The sequence below is a fragment of the Canis lupus genome, chromosome 27, assembly GCF_048164855.1.
Source record: "Canis lupus baileyi chromosome 27, mCanLup2.hap1, whole genome shotgun sequence".
NCBI classification, from domain to species: domain Eukaryota; kingdom Metazoa; phylum Chordata; class Mammalia; order Carnivora; family Canidae; genus Canis; species Canis lupus.
The window spans coordinates 22942255-22960429 of NC_132864.1; the positions used below are offsets into that span (position 1 = coordinate 22942255).

The following is an 18175-nucleotide window of genomic DNA, read 5'->3' on the forward strand; positions in this document are numbered from 1 at the left end:
AAGGAAGAGATTACAAGATCAGTTCTCTTATATTTTGATGTGCCTAAGGATCACCTGGTTTGATCTTTAAAACGCAAATTCCTGCGGGCATCTGGGTGGCTCAGTAGGTTAAGCCTCTGACTTTTTATTTTGCTCGGGTCATGATCTCAGGGTCGTGATATTGAGCCCAGATAGGGCTCTGTGCTGGGCATGGAGACTGCTTGGGATTCTCTCTCTCCCTTTGCCCCTGCTGTCTCTTTCCTTTTTTTTTTTTTTTTTTTTTTTTTGTCTCTTTCCAAAAAAAAAAAAAAAAAAAGTCAGATTCCTGGGCCCAAATACCAGAGTTTTTGAATCTGTATATTTGGAATGGAATGGACATTGGGAATCTTTATTGAACAAAAGTCTATGGTGATTCTTTTTTTTTTTTTAAGATGTATTTATTGGAGGGGGAGGGGCATAGAGAGAGAGAGAGAGAATCCAAAGTAGGCTCCACACCCAGTGCAGAGCCCCATGTAGGGCTTGATCTCACTACCCTGAGATGAACTGAGTCAAAACTAAGAGTTGATCACTCAACCCACTGAGCCACCCAGGCAACTCACAAACATGTGATTCTGATGCAAGGAATTTGCAGACCATTCTTGAGAAACATGTGCTAGACTACTCTGAAAAATAAACGTACAAAAGATTGTTCTTTGGTCTTTACATTTTATGTACCTGAGAAGTTCATAAATGGGAAGGAAAGCTCTGGTGTCTATTTAGTGAGTCAGACCCAATCATCACTTACCCTCGTTCTGTCACAAAGCTACACTTCTAGAGCCAACTGGCGTATCATGGATGTTTACTTCAACCCCAGATTTTCCTGTATTTTTTTATGGAAAGGGTAATGTAGACCATCTTGTGCAAAAGAGGATGGAGGTGGTGAGTTTTGCTTGGATTTCTATATGTTTCTGCTTTGATTCTCTTTTTAAACGTATGTTTCCTGTAAATACTTCACAAGGAGAAAGTGCCAAGGACCCTAAGAAACTATTTTGAAAATGAAAAATCTCTTCCTGGTTTAATGTGTAGCCTGACAGATGGACACCTACTGCTTTCTTTTGGAAGAGCTGCATGGATTTTTCTTCTTTCCCTCTCTTTTATTTTTAAAAGTGATAGAAAGAATGATTCATCCATGTAATTAGAGTTCTCACATCATTGTTAAAAAAAATTAAAATTCATCAAGGAAAGTTAGTTTATCTTCCATATCTAGTCATACATAAGAATGGACCTCAGGATTTGGGGTTGTTCCTTCTCGATATTAAAGTAACCAGACTGAGACACCTGAGTGTCTCAGCGATTGTCTGTCTTCGGCTCAGGGCATGATCCCAAGGTCCAGGATCGAGTCCTGCATCGGGCTCCCTGCGAGGAGCCTGCTTCTTCCTCTGCTTCTCCCTCTGCCTTTGTCTCTGCCTCTGTGTGTGTGTCTGTCATGAATAAATAAAATCTAAAAAAAAAAAAAAAAACCAGACCAACATTATGTATTTGTTCTCATTTTGATATGACATGTGGGGAAAAAACTGCAAAAGGTGAAGCAGGACAAGGACTGATGAAGGCTGTTTTAAGGAAATTTAAAAATATGAGATTAGGGGCACCTGGGTGGCTCAGTTGGTTAAGTGTCCGCCTTTGGCTCCGGTCATGATCTCAGGGTGCTGGGATCAAGCCCCATGTTGGTCTCCCTGCTGAGGCAGGGAGTCTGCTTCTCCCTCTCTCTGCTCGTGCTCTCGCTCTCTGTCCCTCTCAAAATAAATAAATAAAATCTTTAAAATAAAAATATGAGGGGATCCCTGGGTGGCGCAGCGGTTTGGTGCCTGCCTTTGGCCCAGGGCGCGATCCTGGAGACCCGGGATTGAATCCCACATTGGGCTCCCGGTGCATGGAGCCTGCTTCTCCCTCTGCCTATATCTCTGCCTCTCTCTCTCTCTCTCTCTCTGTGACTATCATTAATAAATAAAAGAAATTAAAAAAAATATGAGGGACGCCTGGGTCGCTCAGTGGTTGAGCATCTGCCTTCAGCTCAGGGCATGATCCTGAAGTCCTAGGGTCGAGTTCTAAGTCCCACATTGGACTCGCTGCTGAGAGCCTGCTTCTCCCTCTGCCTGTGTCTCTGCTTCTCTCTCTGTGTCTCTAATGAATAAATAAATAAAATCTTTTAAAAATATAAAAATAAAAAATAAAAATATGAGATTAGTATCTCATTTTCTTTATTCGAGTTAAAACTATTAATTTCAAGAAATTAATTGACTTATATATACATACTTATTGTTTTATATCCCATATGGTGATGCTGCAAAAGAAGCCAAGAAGGACCCAATGAGGGGAATTCTAGGATTTTATCTATTTACTTGTTCAGATATGACTGCTGAAATTCCACTGATCCTTCTATGCTCAACTCAAGTGACACCTCTCTGAGAAGCCCTCCTCTACCTCCTCAACTGTTTGTACATCTCCTTGGAGCCTTTGCTATAGTCAGCATTTTGTGTTAACTTTATGATAGTTCTTGTTACCATCTTTCCTTATAGTTTTTCTTCCTTACTCCCTCCCTTTCTTCCTTTCTTTTGGGTGAATGATATGTTATTTAGTCAGTTTTGTTTACAAGTGAATTCTGGGAATTTAAAGTTAACATCCTTGCTAGTGAACTTGTTATAGACAGCAGGAAAAGCTTCACCTTTGTGTTCCACATTGTTCTGCTATGTTTTATCCAAATGAACTATTACAAGCTGGCTGCCATCCAGTTTTGTGTGGATTCTCTTGCTCATAATTTCACTTAGGAAGACTAAGCCCTTCAGGATTGTATCATGCACAGCTATCAGAGTGTGGAACACTTGCTTATTTTTTTGTATAGTTTTTTTTGAGTTGGCTCAGGCAACTTGGCAATAAAAACATCATACTTCCAACTGAACTTTTTCTCCAGTGTACAAAATAGCTGGACTTGGATTTTATGGAGAGATTTCAGTTGAGGAATGGGAACAAAGATTATAATAGTTTTTTAAAAAGATTTTATTTATTTATTCATGAGAGACACACAGAGAGAGGCAGAGACAGCAGACTACTCGCTGGGAGCCTGATGTAGGACTGGATCTTGGGACTCCAGGATCACAACCTGAGCTAAAGGCATACACTCAACCACTGAGCCACCCAGGTGCTTCTGATCTAAGCTTTTTGAACCATTTTCCTTGTCTTTAAGTTTGAGTTGATGTATTAAGTGTGATAATCCATATAATCCACAGTGCAATGCCTGCTAATGATAAGCTCTCAAAGATAATACTATTAACAATGAAATACATATATTTTCTTGAGAGAAAGCATACACACGCGAGCAGGGGAGGTGAGGGGCAGAGGGAGAGGAAGAGAGAGAATCTTAAGCAGACTTTGAAAGCCAGGAGCCTGACTCAGGGCTCCATCTCAGGACCCACCCTGAGATCATGATCTGGGCTGCAACCAAGCGTTGGATGCTTAGGGATCCCTGGGTGGCGCAGCGGTTTGGTGCCTGCCTTTGGACCAGGGCGCGATCCTGGAGACCTGGGATTGAATCCCACGTCGGGCTCCCGGTGCATGGAGCCTGCTTCTCCCTCTGCCTGTGTCTCTGCCTCTCTCTCTCTGTGTGTGACTATCATAAATTAAAAAAAAATTTTAAAAAAGAGTTGAATGCTTAACCAACTGGGCCACCCAGGCACCCTGACAATGGCTTCTATTAATAAATGACTTGTTAACAATGAAATGAAGTTTTGTATGAGGAAGTGCTGTGCAGTGATATTAAATGTAGGGTTTTGTCATTATTTTTGCCCTTATTAATATTGGGGGATAGCTGAGTGAAGTAAGTCAGTTGGAGAAGGACAAACATTATATGTTCTCATTCATGTGGGGAATATAAATAATAGTGAAAGGGAATATAAGGGAAGGGAGAAGAAATGTGTGGGAAATATCAGAAAGGGAGACATAACGTAAAGACTGCTAACTCTGGGAAACGAACTAGGGGTGGTTGAAGGGGAGGAGGGCGGGGGGTGGGAGTGATTGGGTGACGGGTACTGGGGGTTATTCTGTATGTTGGTAAATTGAACATCAATAAAAAAAATTTAAAAAATATTGGGGGATAGAGCCATAAATAAATTGATATTCATACTAGATTAAGAACCATAACCAATAAATAAACAAAAGGATTCCACAGATATTCCAATGTTTGGGTTATTAGTAGTGGTGCATATTATTGTGCACATTATTAGCCTACTTAAACTAAAACCTGAACTATAAGTCCCATCATCCTTTCAAACGGAGGGGTGGGAGGGTGGAACTCACTGGGCCCGGATGTAGGTAGAAAACTACATTTCCCAGAGGGCGTCACTCCTACATTGCCACTATATATAGTCCATCCGGGTTCTTCGAGATGCTGTTTGGCGACTCGTCGCCATTGCCGGAGCACCTCGGCCTCGGCCCAGAGGCGAGTGTCGGTCGCTGTGTCGGAGACACCCGTCCCCGACACCAAGACAGCCAGCCCTCTCCCCTGCCCCGCGGCGGGAGAGCGTGTCCGGCCGGCCGGCGGGGCTCGCGCACCCTCCCTCGCCTCCCCTTCCCCCGCAGCCTCCGCCCCGCCAGGCCCGGCCCGGACCTCCGAGCCCCGGCCTCCTCCTCCTTCTCTGTCGCCACCACCGCCGCCGCCGCCGCCGCCGGGCTCGACAGCCCCGCCCGCCGCTTCTCTTTCCAGTTTGAGAAGCCGAGGAAGGAAACAGGGAAAAATGTCGCCATGAAGGCCGAGAACCGCTGCCGCCGCCGACCCCCGCCGGCCCCGAACGCCATGAGCCTGGGTCCCCGCCGCGCCCGCTCCGCTCCGACCGCCGCCGCCGCCGAGGCCCCCGTTGATGCCGCAGAGCTCCCCCAGCGCCGCCGCCACCGCTTCCGACATGGACAAGAACAGCGGCTCCAGCAGCTCCTCCGCCTCTTCGGGCAGCAGCAAAGGGCAACAGCCGCCCCGCTCCGCCTCGGCGGGGCCGGCCGGCGAGTCTAAACCCAAGAGCGGTAAGGGCGTGCTCCCCGGACGGGGGGCGGGGAGCGGGGGGCGACTGCCCCCGAGGCTGGGGAGGATCCTCGCTCTGTTGTCCGCTGGGTCACCCAGGGACAGCTCCGCTTTCTACCATCATTTCTACCTTTCTCCCCTTTTCCGTGGCTCCCGTTATTTATACACTAACACTTCACGAACACGGTGCAGCGTGGTTTAGGTGAATGCTTGCATTAACCTTGCATTAATACTCGAAACAGATTGGTGAAGTAGGTGCTATTCTTATCCCCATTTTGTGGATGAGGAAACTGAGGTTCAGAAAAGGTAGGGTATGTGCCTCACGGCAGGCCTTAAGACCTGCTGGTTTGTCTGACTCACCAGTCCACGCTTCTAAACCACCGAGTTGTTCTACCCTTTAATGTTGAATTAGCATTGGAGAGTGTTCAAGTTTAAACAGGGGAGGGTGGGGCCCAAGGACTTTTCACACTCAAATTTCCTAGTCATCTGGTTCCGGATCCATTCCTCTGTTGAGGAAGACTGGTCCTCTAATGGCTTTGTTCATTGTGGAGGAGTAGTTAAGATCGAGGGCTCTGATTCAGCCTTTTTAGATCTGCCAAACCTTGAGCTTCCAAATTTCCTTTTCCGTGAAGGTAGAGATAATAATTAATTAAATTAACTTAGAAAACAAACGGAACTAAGAGCTTAGAAGAATACCTGACAGCTAGTCGCCACATACACATCATGCTTGTTTTCCTGTAGTAGGTTAGAGTCCTTTTGCAGGAAAAATTTTATTTTTGTAGTCAGGCCTTTCGATGTTATGACCATCTTGGTGATGATAGCTACTGCTTATTGAGGGCTTAACCATGCACCAGGGCCTAGGCTAGGTTTATACCTCTGTTATCTATACTCTGATTGTTAGCTTGTCCAGCAAGGTGGAATTGTTCATTTCTGAAGAAGGAAAAAGCTGAGAGGCCAGGAGTTTAGGAGTTGGCAGAGTCTGGAGTTGAATGTTCTCTATAGTACTTAAAAGCCTGTGTACAAATCTCTGCTATTTTCTGCTGTGATTATATGAGCAGTAACAGGAAGATGTTTGCAGTGGAAGTGAGGATGTGTGGCAGACAGGGAACATTTGAAGTCCCCAAATGTGGATGTCCGATTTAACACTTTTTAAGATTTAAAAACTGTCAGGCTTAAAAACAAAGAGAAAAAACAATCTTAAGACTGACTTGTTCAGAGTTGATCTTTTGGGTATAGCAAACTTGTTTACCTGGTATGCTGAAGACTTCTAGAAATTGTTTATAGGAGTTCCAGGTGGAGGCCAATTGTATCAATAATAAATGCTTTAAATAACTAAGCAGGGATTAGTGTGGACTTTCGGGCAGTATTATGTAGATTAATTTGGGGGTTTTGCCCATGTGTAGCTTTATCACATATCCCTCTAGAATTAGAGGGTAGCCACCCCTCTTGGCTAGTGTTAGAACTGCTGGTTTGGTTTAGTCTAAAAGTTTTTGGTGTAATTGATAAATAACTACTTTTAGTAGGTTAGAGTCCTTTTGCAGGGAAAATTTTATTCACACTCTATTCCTAGGTGTGAAGTTAAAGATGATGATTTTCTAGCTGTCTGAATTGTCAACTAATTTTTCTGGGCTTCCTTTTAAACCACTGACATAAAATAATGAGTCTATTGCAATAATTGTCTTTGGTTTATTCTGTAGTGAGGCAGTAGTGAATGTTTGTGACAATAATAAATCCAATAAGAAAACCGATATTTTAAGGCATTTTACTTATTTTGTTCCTAACTTTGAATATGTTGGTTAGACCTAACTCTGATTACCCATCAGGATGATAGAGAATTGTTGTAGTTTGACCAAGAAAATATTTGTTAGTGTTTCAGATAGACTTGTATAGAATACTTATTGTTGGTTTTCTGAGTAAGGTGATTTTTTAATAACAGTTGAATAGTATAAAATGCTCTTAAAACACTTGTTCACCTTCTTAATTGAAAGCTTTTAAGGAAGGAAGGAGTTTTTGCCAAGTTTTATAAAATATGCAGTGTGCCATCTGGTAGCATTAGTTTTTAATATGTTAGCAAGCTTGTGCATGTTTGCCATTGCCAATGCCTACTTTTCTGGCTACTGCCATGTACCCTTAACAAATAGGAAGGATAGGTTTGTAGCTAAATACAGAGTTTATTAGGCATAATCCACTGCATGCATTTAGAAACAGATCAAAGGCAGAGTAGGTAGAAATTAAAAATGGCTTAGGAAAAGCTGGATATCGGCTAACTTTTAAGGTTGAACTGAAGGGCAGCAAATGCTGCCCTAAGAACGTTATAGCTGGGGATCCCTGAGTGGCTTAGAGATTTAGCGCCTGCCTTCTGCCTGGGGCGTGATCCTAGGGTTCCGGGATCGAGTCCCACGTTGGGCTCCCTGCATGGAGCCTGTTTCTCCCTCTGCCTCTCTCTCTCTCTGTCTCTCATGAATAAATAAATAAAATCTTAAAAAAAAAACCCAAAAACGTTATAGTTAGGGGCACCTGGGTAGGTCAGTGGTTGAGCATCTGCCTTTGGCTCAGGCCGTGATCCCAGGGTCCTAGGATCGAGTCCCGCATCAGCCTCCCTGCAGGGAGCCTGCTTTTTCCTCTGCCTATGCCTCTGCTTCTCTCTCACGAATGAATAAATAAAATCTTAAAAAGAAAAAAATTTAAAATAGAACATAGCTAAGACCAATGCTGTTATGGCACATATCATTCAGGACCTCTTATACACTGATTCTAGAGGGTTCTAACAAAACGGTAGGCTCATATTCAGCATAATTCCATAGGTTTCTTTTTTTTTTTAATTTTTTATTTATGATAGGCACACAGTGAGAGAGAGAGAGGCAGAGACACAGGCAGAGGGAGAAGCAGGCTCCATGCACCGGGAGCCTGACGTGGGATTTGATCCCAGATCTCCAGGATCGCGCCCTGGGCCAAAGGCAGGCGCTAAACCGCTGCGCCACCCAGGGATCCCAATTCCATAGGTTTCTGTAGTATTTTAGCAGCTGACTCAATACTTCATGTACTTGATTCTGCTGGAAACTTGACCTCTTGAGTTTCAGAGCTCTGAGTTGAAGAAAGAAAAGGGAGGGTGAGGTGAAAATACATAACTTACCTTTCTTTGTTAAAGTAACAGGAACAGGGGTTGTTCAGATTTTAAATATTTAATTCTCCTTTCTTCTTTCCCTACCTCAGGTGAGGAAAAAAACCCTCTGTTCTGTTTTCTAAACTGCATGTCAGAAATGGTCATTTGCTTCCTAGCTACATGTTTAATATACTTGAGTCTTTGTTTCTGCAGTTGGCTTAAGTTCACACACTCAGGAAATAGGTAAATTTGGCTCCTGGGATTTAACTTGGTCTTTTCTGCCATAGTGGCATACCACAGTTTCTTTCCTTTGGCTAATTACTTTAGACATTCACAGAACATTCCTTTTCTTGGATTTATTCCTACAGCTTTGTTCAGTAGGCCTAAGATGTAATTCTAAGAATGTTTAACAGTGAATAGCCCAAGAATATAGCCCAGAGGAGAAAAGTGGTTTAAAGTTTGGGGAAAGTCATTTAGAAAGAGCAAAGAAAGTAAAAAGAGGCAAGAGAGGTTAAGCAGTTTATGGACAAACAATGGAACCTGGCCCAGAACCAGGCTCTTGCCCCATTCCCCTAGGCGGGGGATGGTACTACCATGGAGGTTAAGGGAAGGTCAGGTATTATGAAGTAGTTATTTTGAGGTTGATGATATGAAGCACTATCCTGACACACTTCCTCCTATTCCGGTACCAGGAGCCAGGTTACTAGTGGTAATCTGCCTTGAAGACTTGCTTCTAAGCTGTAAATGGACCAGGAGGTTTTGATGGCTTTGAAAATTGAGGTGACTTGAAGCTTTTAATAACCATTTAAGAGAAGTTACAAGAATTTCCGGGCCTGTTGGCTGGAGTCTTTGGTTTATATGGCTTTGTTGGAAGTCTAGTGGGTGCTCTTGACAGGAATTATTTAGATTTATTAATTATAATAGTCTTCCAAATAATAATGGAAACTTTGTGCCAACCACTGTTGTAGGCATTTTACAGAAGTTTTAATCTTCATGACCCTATGAGGAGGTATAGTAGAGGATAAACCTTATTTCATGGACAAGAAAACTGAGGCTTTAGAGGGGATTGAGAGGATTTGTTCAAGTGAATTCTTTTATTTATTTAGGAGAGGGATGGGGGGAGAGAGAGAATCTTAAGCAGGCTCCATGCCCTGTGTGGAGCTCAACATGGGGCTCCATCCTGACTCTGAGATCATGGCCTGAGCTGAAATCAGGAGTTGGATGCCTAACCAACTGAGCCACACAGGTGCCCCTCAAGTGAATTCTTAAGAAGTCCTGGGCATTATTTATAAACTAACCTTTGTATAAATTCCCTTAGCAGGTGAGAAACTTGACATGTGTCATTCTTGATACTACTTCTCCCTTTTGTTCAGAGTGAGAATTTCAGCTGGATTCAATTTGTTGTCAGTTGTTTCTGTAGTAAGGCCATATGTTGCCCCTCCGGAGGTGCTTGTCAGCCACTCTGAGTGATGGGTTAGGAACTTGCTTGTGATTATAGCATGAATCAGCAGTAGAAATTTCCTGGCTGCTATTCTGACCTCTAGGTTGTGCCACCTGTTAGAACTAGAGCTAGAAATGTTGATGATGCCAATTTATTTAACTGTGAAAAATTGATGGTCTTTAATTTGGTAATGAGGGGAAGGACTGAGATGTGTTATTTAGTAGAGACCTTTCTGTTAGGGAAATGTGGAAGAACTGAGACACTGGATTAAATTTTCAAGTCTCTTGTTGATTCTGTGATCCTGAGTTCTGGATTTGAGCCATTTAACTAATGGTCTTGTCCATTTTGGAATGTGTCTTGACAGTAGTTCTCAGCAGTTGTTCTCAGCTCTGGCTTGTGCATCAGAATTTCCCGGGGATCTTTTTTTAAAAATAGGGTTGTGTGGAGCTCTTTCTTAGGGATTCTTTTTTTTTTTTTTTTTTAAACTTACTTGATGGAGAGTGTGTGCGCATAAGCAGGCAGAGGGAGAGGGAGAAGCAGGCTTCCTGCTGAGCAGAGAGCCCCACTCGGCGGGGACTTGATCTCAGGACCCTGGATCAAGACCCATGCCGAAGAAAGCAGCTTAACCAACTGAGCTACCCAGGCACCCCACTTAGGGATTCTTTCTGATTGTTTAGATCTGGGTTAGATCCTTGGGCCCTGGCATCCATGGTTTTATTTTTTTTATTTTTAAAGATTTACTTATTTATTTATGATAGAGAGAGAGAGAGGCAGAGACACAGGAGGAGGAAGAAGCAGGCTCCATGTCGGGAGCCCAACACGGGACTCAATCCTGGGACTCCAGGATCACGCCCTGGGCCAAAGGCAGGTGCTAAACCACCTGGGATTTAGGCTGAGCCACCCAGGGATTCCCCCTTGGCATCCATAGTTTTAAAAGTCTCTATAAGTGATTCTTCTGCGTAGCCAGGATTGAGAACCACCACTTTGAAATTTAAAACTTGCAGCAGAGAATAAGTTTCTGCTAGGAACTTGACTTTTTTTTTTTTTTTTTTTTTTTCTTTCCAAAATCTGAAGCAGATCATCTTCATTGCTATCTCCTTTCAGAGAAAGGAGGACAGATTCCACCCCCATGTTATTGACATGTGTGTCCTGGCAAGTTGTCTACAAAACATCCCAAAAACAGTACTCTGAACTTTATCTCTGGGTCACAGGCCTGACTGCACCTTCAATTTTTAGCTATCTGTTGCCTGGGTCTAGAGATAAGAATTGGCCTCTCACTTCAGATATCTGACTGCATACCCTAGGAAAATGGAAAACAAGATGAAGGAGTTGATTTTAGCAACTAAAATCGTGGATCCGTATGTGGTCAGTTTTGTAATCTGTTTTAGAAATGAGCAGTTCTGTAAAGATGATGAAACTGCTTCCTTGCCTGTGTAGTAATAAGTGAAGAAATGAAAAGAGTGCGCCTGCTGAGTACCAGCTTAACTTTCTTGAGCACTCAAAATGTAGAATGTGGCTTTACCTAAATCTTTGCAACTGGTAGGTGTTTGTCTTGAAAGTATTAGGGTCAAATGTAGTATCATCTGAGATGGTCTTGGGCAATGAGATTTGGGAAACTTAACGTTTTCTGTATATGCCTATTTTCATGAGATCTCATTTGTTCTCATGGTAAACTTGCACTCTCCCTCTGAATTTCCACTTATTTGAAATCTTATCAACTCCATAGGTAAGACAACATTTAAGAGATCTGGAGCTTCGCTTTATGTTACCAGTGATGCTGTGTTGGACAATAACTATGGCTGACTGAAGTAGTAGGTAAAAGTGTAGTTCTTAAGTTTATAGCTTCAGATTAAACTGTAGTCACTTTCTCTAACTGGGATTTAAGGTGACTGGTAGGAGTAAACCTTGTCTGGCAGAGTTTCTGTGACCATCTGTTCTCTGTTTACATTGCTGCCATCTCCTGTGCCTGTTAGCTTGATTCCCAGGTTGTGGTTTGGTCAGGTTTGGAGAGGATGGCATACCTCTTATTTGTCCCATGGTGGTGATAAAAGTAGTGTGAAGCTATTGCTTTCAAAATTCGGACTCTGATTTTATTAGCTGTTTCCTTTTTTTCTTTGAGGATATGCTTCACCTTGGATTTTTAAAATCTGCTATAAAATAAACTGGTCATCTTATCTAGAAATAATTTTTTCTAGGTACTTAATAGTTTTAAAAATTACCCAAATGGTAAGTATACAGAACTTGTTTTATATACATAAGTCAGCCTGCTGTGTTGCCTTTGCAGACCTGTTTCTGTGAGATATATATACACATATATATGTTTGTGTGTTTATAAGTCTTACTGAGAATAAATTATATTAATATGCTTCATAACTGTCAATGCTTATTGAAAAATATCTGATAAAAAGAAAGCTTAATATTTTTACATATCTGGGGGGCATTATTGACCTTTTTGTGATATAGTAACAAATATATCCAATTTTTCATAATGAAAATTAATTTTCATTATGTTATCAAACCTAATAATGTTAAATTTTTTTTTTGAGGGATCCCTGGGTGGCGCAGCGGTTTGGCGCCTGCCTTTGGCCCAGGGCGCGATCCTGGAGACCCGGGATCGAATCCCACGTCGGGCTCCCGGTGCATGGAGCCTGCTTCTCCCTCTGCCTGTGTCTCTGCCTCTCTCTCTCTGTGTGTGACTATCATAAATAAATAAATAAAAAATATTAAAAAAAAAAAATTTTTTTTGAAATGTTAAAATTTTGGGATCCCTGGGTGGCGCAGTGGTTTAGCGCCTGCCTTTGGCCCAGAGCGTGATCCTGGAGACCCGGGATCGAATCCCACGTCGGACTCCCGGTGCATGGAGCCTGCTTCTCCCTCTGCCTATGTCTCTGCCTCTCTCTCTCTCTCTCTGTGTGGCTATCATAAATAAATATTAAAAAAAAAGAAATGTTAAAATTTTTTTTTTTTTAATTTTTATTTATTTATGATAGTGAGAGAGAGAGAGAGAGGCAGAGACACAGGCAGAGGGAGAAGCAGGCTCCATGCAGGGAGCCCGACGTGGGATTCGATCCCGGGTCTCCAGGATCGCGCCCTGGGCCAAAGGCAGGCGCCAAACCACTGCGCCACCCAGGGATCCCGAAATGTTAAAATTTTAAACAGTTCCCACACAAATTTTTTTTAAAGATTTATTTATTTATTTATTTATTTATTTATTTATTTATTTATTTATTTATTTATTTATTTATGATAGACATAGAGAGAGAGAGAGAGAGAGGCAGAGACACAGGAAGAGGGAGAAGCAGGCTCCATGCCAGGAGCTCGACGTGGGACTCGATCCTGGGACTCCAGGATCGCGCCCTGGGCCGAAGGCAGGCACTAAACCGCTGGGCCACCCAGGGATCCCCCCAAAATTTTTTTAAATTACGTTTTAAATTTTAATTCCAGTATAGTTAACATACAGTGGTAAATTAGTTTCCAGTGTACAATATAGTGATTCAGTAGTAGTGCTCATTGTAAGTGTACTCTTTTAATCCCCCTCACCTATTTCACTCATCCCCTCACCCACCTCCCTCTGATAACCATCATTTTGCTCTCCTTAGTTAAGTTTGTTTCTTAATGTGTCTTTTTATTTTTCTATGGATTACATATATATATATTTTTTAAGATTTTATTTATTTACCCATGAGAGACACAGAGAGGGAGAGGCAGAGACATTGGCAGAGGGAGAAGCCGGCTCTATGCAGGGATCCCAATGTGGGACTCGATCTCGGGACTCTAGGACCACAGCCTGAGCCAAAGGCAGGCACTCAACTGCTGAGCCACCCAGGCATCCCTGGATTATATGTTTTTAACGTAAACAGGATTAAGCTGTATTTTGGGGGAAAAACTTTGTAGTATCTGAGGGTCTTGGTGGAATCCTCTTAGCTTTGTAAACTACCACCTCCTTAAAGTTTTGAGAGTAAGCCTGATGGATTTTTTCATTAAAAGTCCCCCAACTTCCATTCTAAGTTTCTGCATAAATGAAAGTCATTAAATTAGTATGTAGGCTTGATTTGATTAGATTTCTGTGTTGAAATAAGACAACATGGAGTGAAGATAGACAAATTTAAGACAGGACAGAAATCTTTTTAAAATAAATTTTATTCTGAGATTAAAATAAAAAATTATTCTGAATGGGCAAAGGGACAAGATAAAGTTGTCTTTTTTGTCCAAAGACTGATTTGGGGAGTTTTTCCACCTTTAGTTATTTAGGTATATATGGTTCTCAGATCGCATTTTACCTTTTTTTTTTTTTTTTTTTTTTTCCCAGCCAGTAAACTTTGGCATATGTTAAATGTGTTGTTGGGATTCTTTGTTCAGTTTGGGACAAACTAATCTGTGCCATTCAGCACCTGAGTAGAAAAAATGGGGCAAAGAATATGAACAAGTGCTCTTTACACAAAATGCAAATGGTCAATAGATTGAAAAAGTATTTGTTGCTACTCTTCAGAAAAAATCAAATTTAAAGCAAGAAATTATTTTGACCCTTCAGTTTAATAAAGTTTATTCACCTCTATGTTGTCAACTATGTAGTGACATAGACTTTTTCCGTTATAGTATTGTTAGGATATAAATAAATAGGTATAATGGTTCTAGAAAGCAATGTGAGGATGCATAAAAAGCCTTAGTGATCATATTTAATCTGCTTTTACTTTGAGAGTTTGACATAATCATATACACACAGGCTCCCAATGCTAACTAGCAAAAAACTAGAAACCTTCTAAATATATAGCAATAGAAGATTGATTATATTGTAAACATATGGTAGTGTAGCCATTAATCATGCTTTGAAGACTAGAGATGCATGAAAATGCTCATGGAGTAATAGAAGACAGTATATCTTATATGTCTGTCATTTTGTGGAAGATATGTGGCAAGTGTATAAAATGGAGAGTTAGGGGGCAGCCAGGGTGGCTCAGCACTTTAGCGCCACCTTCGGCCCAGGGCATGATCCTGGAGACCCTGGATCAAGTCCCACGTCGGGCTCCCTGCATGGAGCCTGTTTCTCCCTCTGCCTATCTCTTTACTTCTCTCTCTGTGTGTGTCTCTCATGAATAAATAAATCTTTAAAAAAAAAAATGGAGAGTGAAAGGAAATTATGTACTGTAAGTTGCTGTTCTGTGGATAGTGGCAAATTTAAATTATTTCAGATTTCAGAATTAAACATATATTCTTAAAACTGGAGGAAAAAAATATATTTATAAAAAGATTTTTTGAGGGAGTTTTAGAGGTAGAGAGTGCGAGCAGAGAGAGGGGCAAAGGGAGAGGGAGAGAGCATCTCAGGCAGACTCTACTGAATGCAGAGTCCCGTGTGGCACTCCATCTCACAACCCTGAGCCAGAACCAAGAGTCAGACACTTAACTGGCTGAGCCACCCAGGTGCTCCAAGAAATACTGTTTAAAAGCTTATGACTCATGCTGATCTAATATGTTCTTAGAACTCCATTTCTTCTGTTTTGTCAATTTAATGGCTTCTCAGTTTGATGTCTAGTGTATATGTAAGTATTTTATTGTTATGTTTCTTGAATGTACCTGCTGGGGCCTAGGCCAAGCCATTTCGTTATGTTGTTGTAATTTAAGGAGAATAATGTCCTCTACCCTGCTTCCAGATAAAATACTTTCCCTGTTAGGCTGTTCCCTTTTTCTTATTTTTTTTAATTAAAAAAATTTTTTTGAAGTAGGGTCCACGCCCATTGTGGGGCTCCTGAAATCAGGACCCCAAGATCAAGAGTTGTATGCTGAGCTGACGGAGCCAGCCAGTTGCCCCAGGCTGTTCCCTTTCCTATCACTTCATCTAAATTGGCTTTTATAAGAGCAGTGGTTAAGCTCTGTAAAAAAGACATTATGAACTGAGAATCTGTGGTTTGATCTACATTTTTTTTTATTTATTTATTTATTTTTATTTTTTATTTTTTTTTAAAGATTTTATTTATTTATGCATGAGAGACACACAGAGAGAGAGAGAGGCAGAGACACAGGCAGAGGGAGAAGCAGGCTCCATGTAGGGAGCCCGATGTGGGACTCGATCCCCGGTCTCCAGGATCAGGCCCTGGGCCAAAGGCAGGCACCAAACCGCTGAGCCACCGGGGCTGCCCCTGATCTATATTTGTATCCCTTCTGAAGGGAGGGATCCTTTAGTCTTTGTCTTTTTTTTTTTTTTAAGATATTATCCATTTATTTATGAGAGACACAGAGCAAGAGGCAGAGACATAGGCAGAGGGAGAAGCAGGCGCCATGCAGGGAGCCCAATGTGGGACTTGATCCTGGGATTCCAGAATCGTGCCCTGTGCTGAAGGCAGGTACCAAACCTTTGAGCCACCCAGGTGTCCCAAGTCTTTATCATTTAAAAAACAAAAATCCACTTTACTAAGAGATGTCTTGCCCAAAGCTCTGGTCCAAACCTAGATTTCGTAGAGTTTGTAGAAGGGCCCTACAAGGCCTTTTTTAAAGATTTTATTTCCTTAAAACCCTGAGATAAGAAATCACAGGCTCTTCTTACTGAGCCAGCCAGGCACCCCTGTTTGTTTATTTTTAAAGATTTTTCTTTTTTAGGTAATGTCCACACCTGATGGGGGTCTTGAACCTACAACCCCAAGATCAAATATTGCATGCTCTTCGGACTGATCCAGCCAGGAGCTCTGTATTATTTCTTAACTAATTCTTTGCCTTTCTTTGCTTTCAGATGGAAAGAACTCAAATGGATCCAAGCGTTTTAATCGCAAACGTGAACCTTCCTATCCCAAAAATGAAAATTTTAGCAACCAGTCCCGTCGCTCCAATTCACAGAAAAGCAAAACTTTTAACAAGATGCCTCCACAGAGGGGCGGCGGCAGCAGCAAAGTCTTTAGCTCTTCTTTTAATGGTGGAAGACGAGATGAGGTATGGAATTTAAGAATGTTCTTTCTAGAATAAGGAGGAGCATAAGCTCTGATCCACTTCCCCACCCTGTCCCAGTAGTTGGGGAGGAGGGGAGAAAGAGGTGGAAGAGTAAATAACCAAAGCAGTCTTAAATAGTTTAGGGATTAACGAGGTTTGGAACTTTGCCTCCTTTCTTCCCTTGCAAGTTAAGAAAATTTCCTTGGAGGAAGAAGATAGTCATAATCACGGGTTGTGATAAATTATAGCAAATTTGTGGTACCTTACTTTGTATAGTCCTTCTATTATCACTCCTGAATTAGAGGTACCTATTGGATATTTAGGTAATAAAGTGACTTTAATTAATGACTTTTGCCTTGTGGTATCTAGCAAAATGTAAGATGCTATATCCTAGTCTCAGGTAGTCTGATTTTTGGAGTTTCTTAGTTTCTTTCTTTGTTTCTTTCTTTTCTTTCTTTTCTTGATTTAATTTATTCATGAGAGAGACAGAGAGGCAGAGACACAGGCAGAGGGAGAAGCAGGTTCCCTGTGGAGCCTGATGCAGGACTCGATCCCAGGACCCCAGGATCATGACCTGAGCCAAAGGCAGATGCTCAAACCATTGAAACCACCCAGGCATCCCTGATTTTAGGAGTTTCTTAGGTATCCTTTTGTAAGTGCATAAAGACTTCTGTACAAGGGAATTCATTATAGCATTGATGGTAGTTGCAAAATCTCAGAAACAACCTAAATTAGTAAGGGACTGGTTAAATTATCTTCCTGTTTGAATGTTCTGTACTCTGAAACCATTATAGAATAAGACAGAGTTAATGTATTCATGGAAAAATTCATTCATTCACCAAAAATTTAGTCTTGTACTGTGTATCAGATAACATTCAGTTTGGAATACAATACTGAGTGGAACATTGTCCCTCAGGAGCTTATATTCTAGTTTAGGGAGATAAACACAGTTGACACAGTTTGACCCTTGAACAACACAGGTTTGAACTGCATGGGTACCCTTATGTGGTTGTTTTTTTGTTTTTTTATAGAGTACTGTAAATATATTTTGATTTTCCTTTTTTTTTTTTTTAATTTTATTTATTGAGAGAATGAGCAGGGGGAGGGGCAGAGGGAGAGAGAATCTCATCTCACACAGACCCCATGCTGAGCACAGAGCCTGACTCGGGGCTTGATCCCATGACCCTGAGATCATGACCTGAGCTGAAAGCAAGAGTTGACACTTAACCAACTGAGCCACTAGGTGCCCCTGTTTTTTTTTTTTTTTTTTTATTAAAAGATTTTATTTATTCATAGAGACACACACAGAGAGAGAGAGAGAGAGAGAGAGAGGCAGAGACACAGGCAGAGGGAGAAGCAGGCTCCATGCAGAGAGCCTGATGTGGGACTCGATCCAGGTCTCCAGGATCACGCCCTGGGCTGCAGGCAGTGCTAAACCGATGCGCCACCGGGGCTGCCCGGTGCCCCTGTTTTGATTTTCTTAATACACTTCCTTTTCTCTAGCTTTACTGTAAAAATACAGTGATAATACCTATAACATAAAACACGTGTTGTTATCGGTAAGGCTTCCAGTCAACAGTAGGTTTTTAGCAGTTAACTTTTTTGGGGAGTCAAAAGTTACACATGGGTTTTTCTTTTTCTTTTTTTTTTTTTTTTTAAAGATTTTATTTATTTATTCATGATAGTCACAGAG

At 41.6% G+C, this 18175-nt stretch overlaps 1 protein-coding gene across 4 annotated transcripts in view; it reads left to right on the plus strand.

The window, feature by feature from the left end:
• Positions 1–4395: 4395 nt before the first annotated feature.
• Positions 4396–18175, plus strand: part of RNF10 (ring finger protein 10) — a 35433-nt gene continuing 21653 nt past the window's right edge. For all 4 annotated transcript variants that reach the window (XR_012019330.1, XR_012019331.1, XM_072802790.1 and 1 more), the window contains exons 1-2: positions 4396–5025; positions 16289–16485. Coding sequence is in view for 2 of the 4 variants with exons in the window: in XM_072802790.1 (XP_072658891.1) it covers positions 4869–5025; positions 16289–16485 (354 nt within the window). In the remaining 2 variants the exon portion in view is untranslated. The remainder of the gene's footprint in view (positions 5026–16288; positions 16486–18175) is intronic.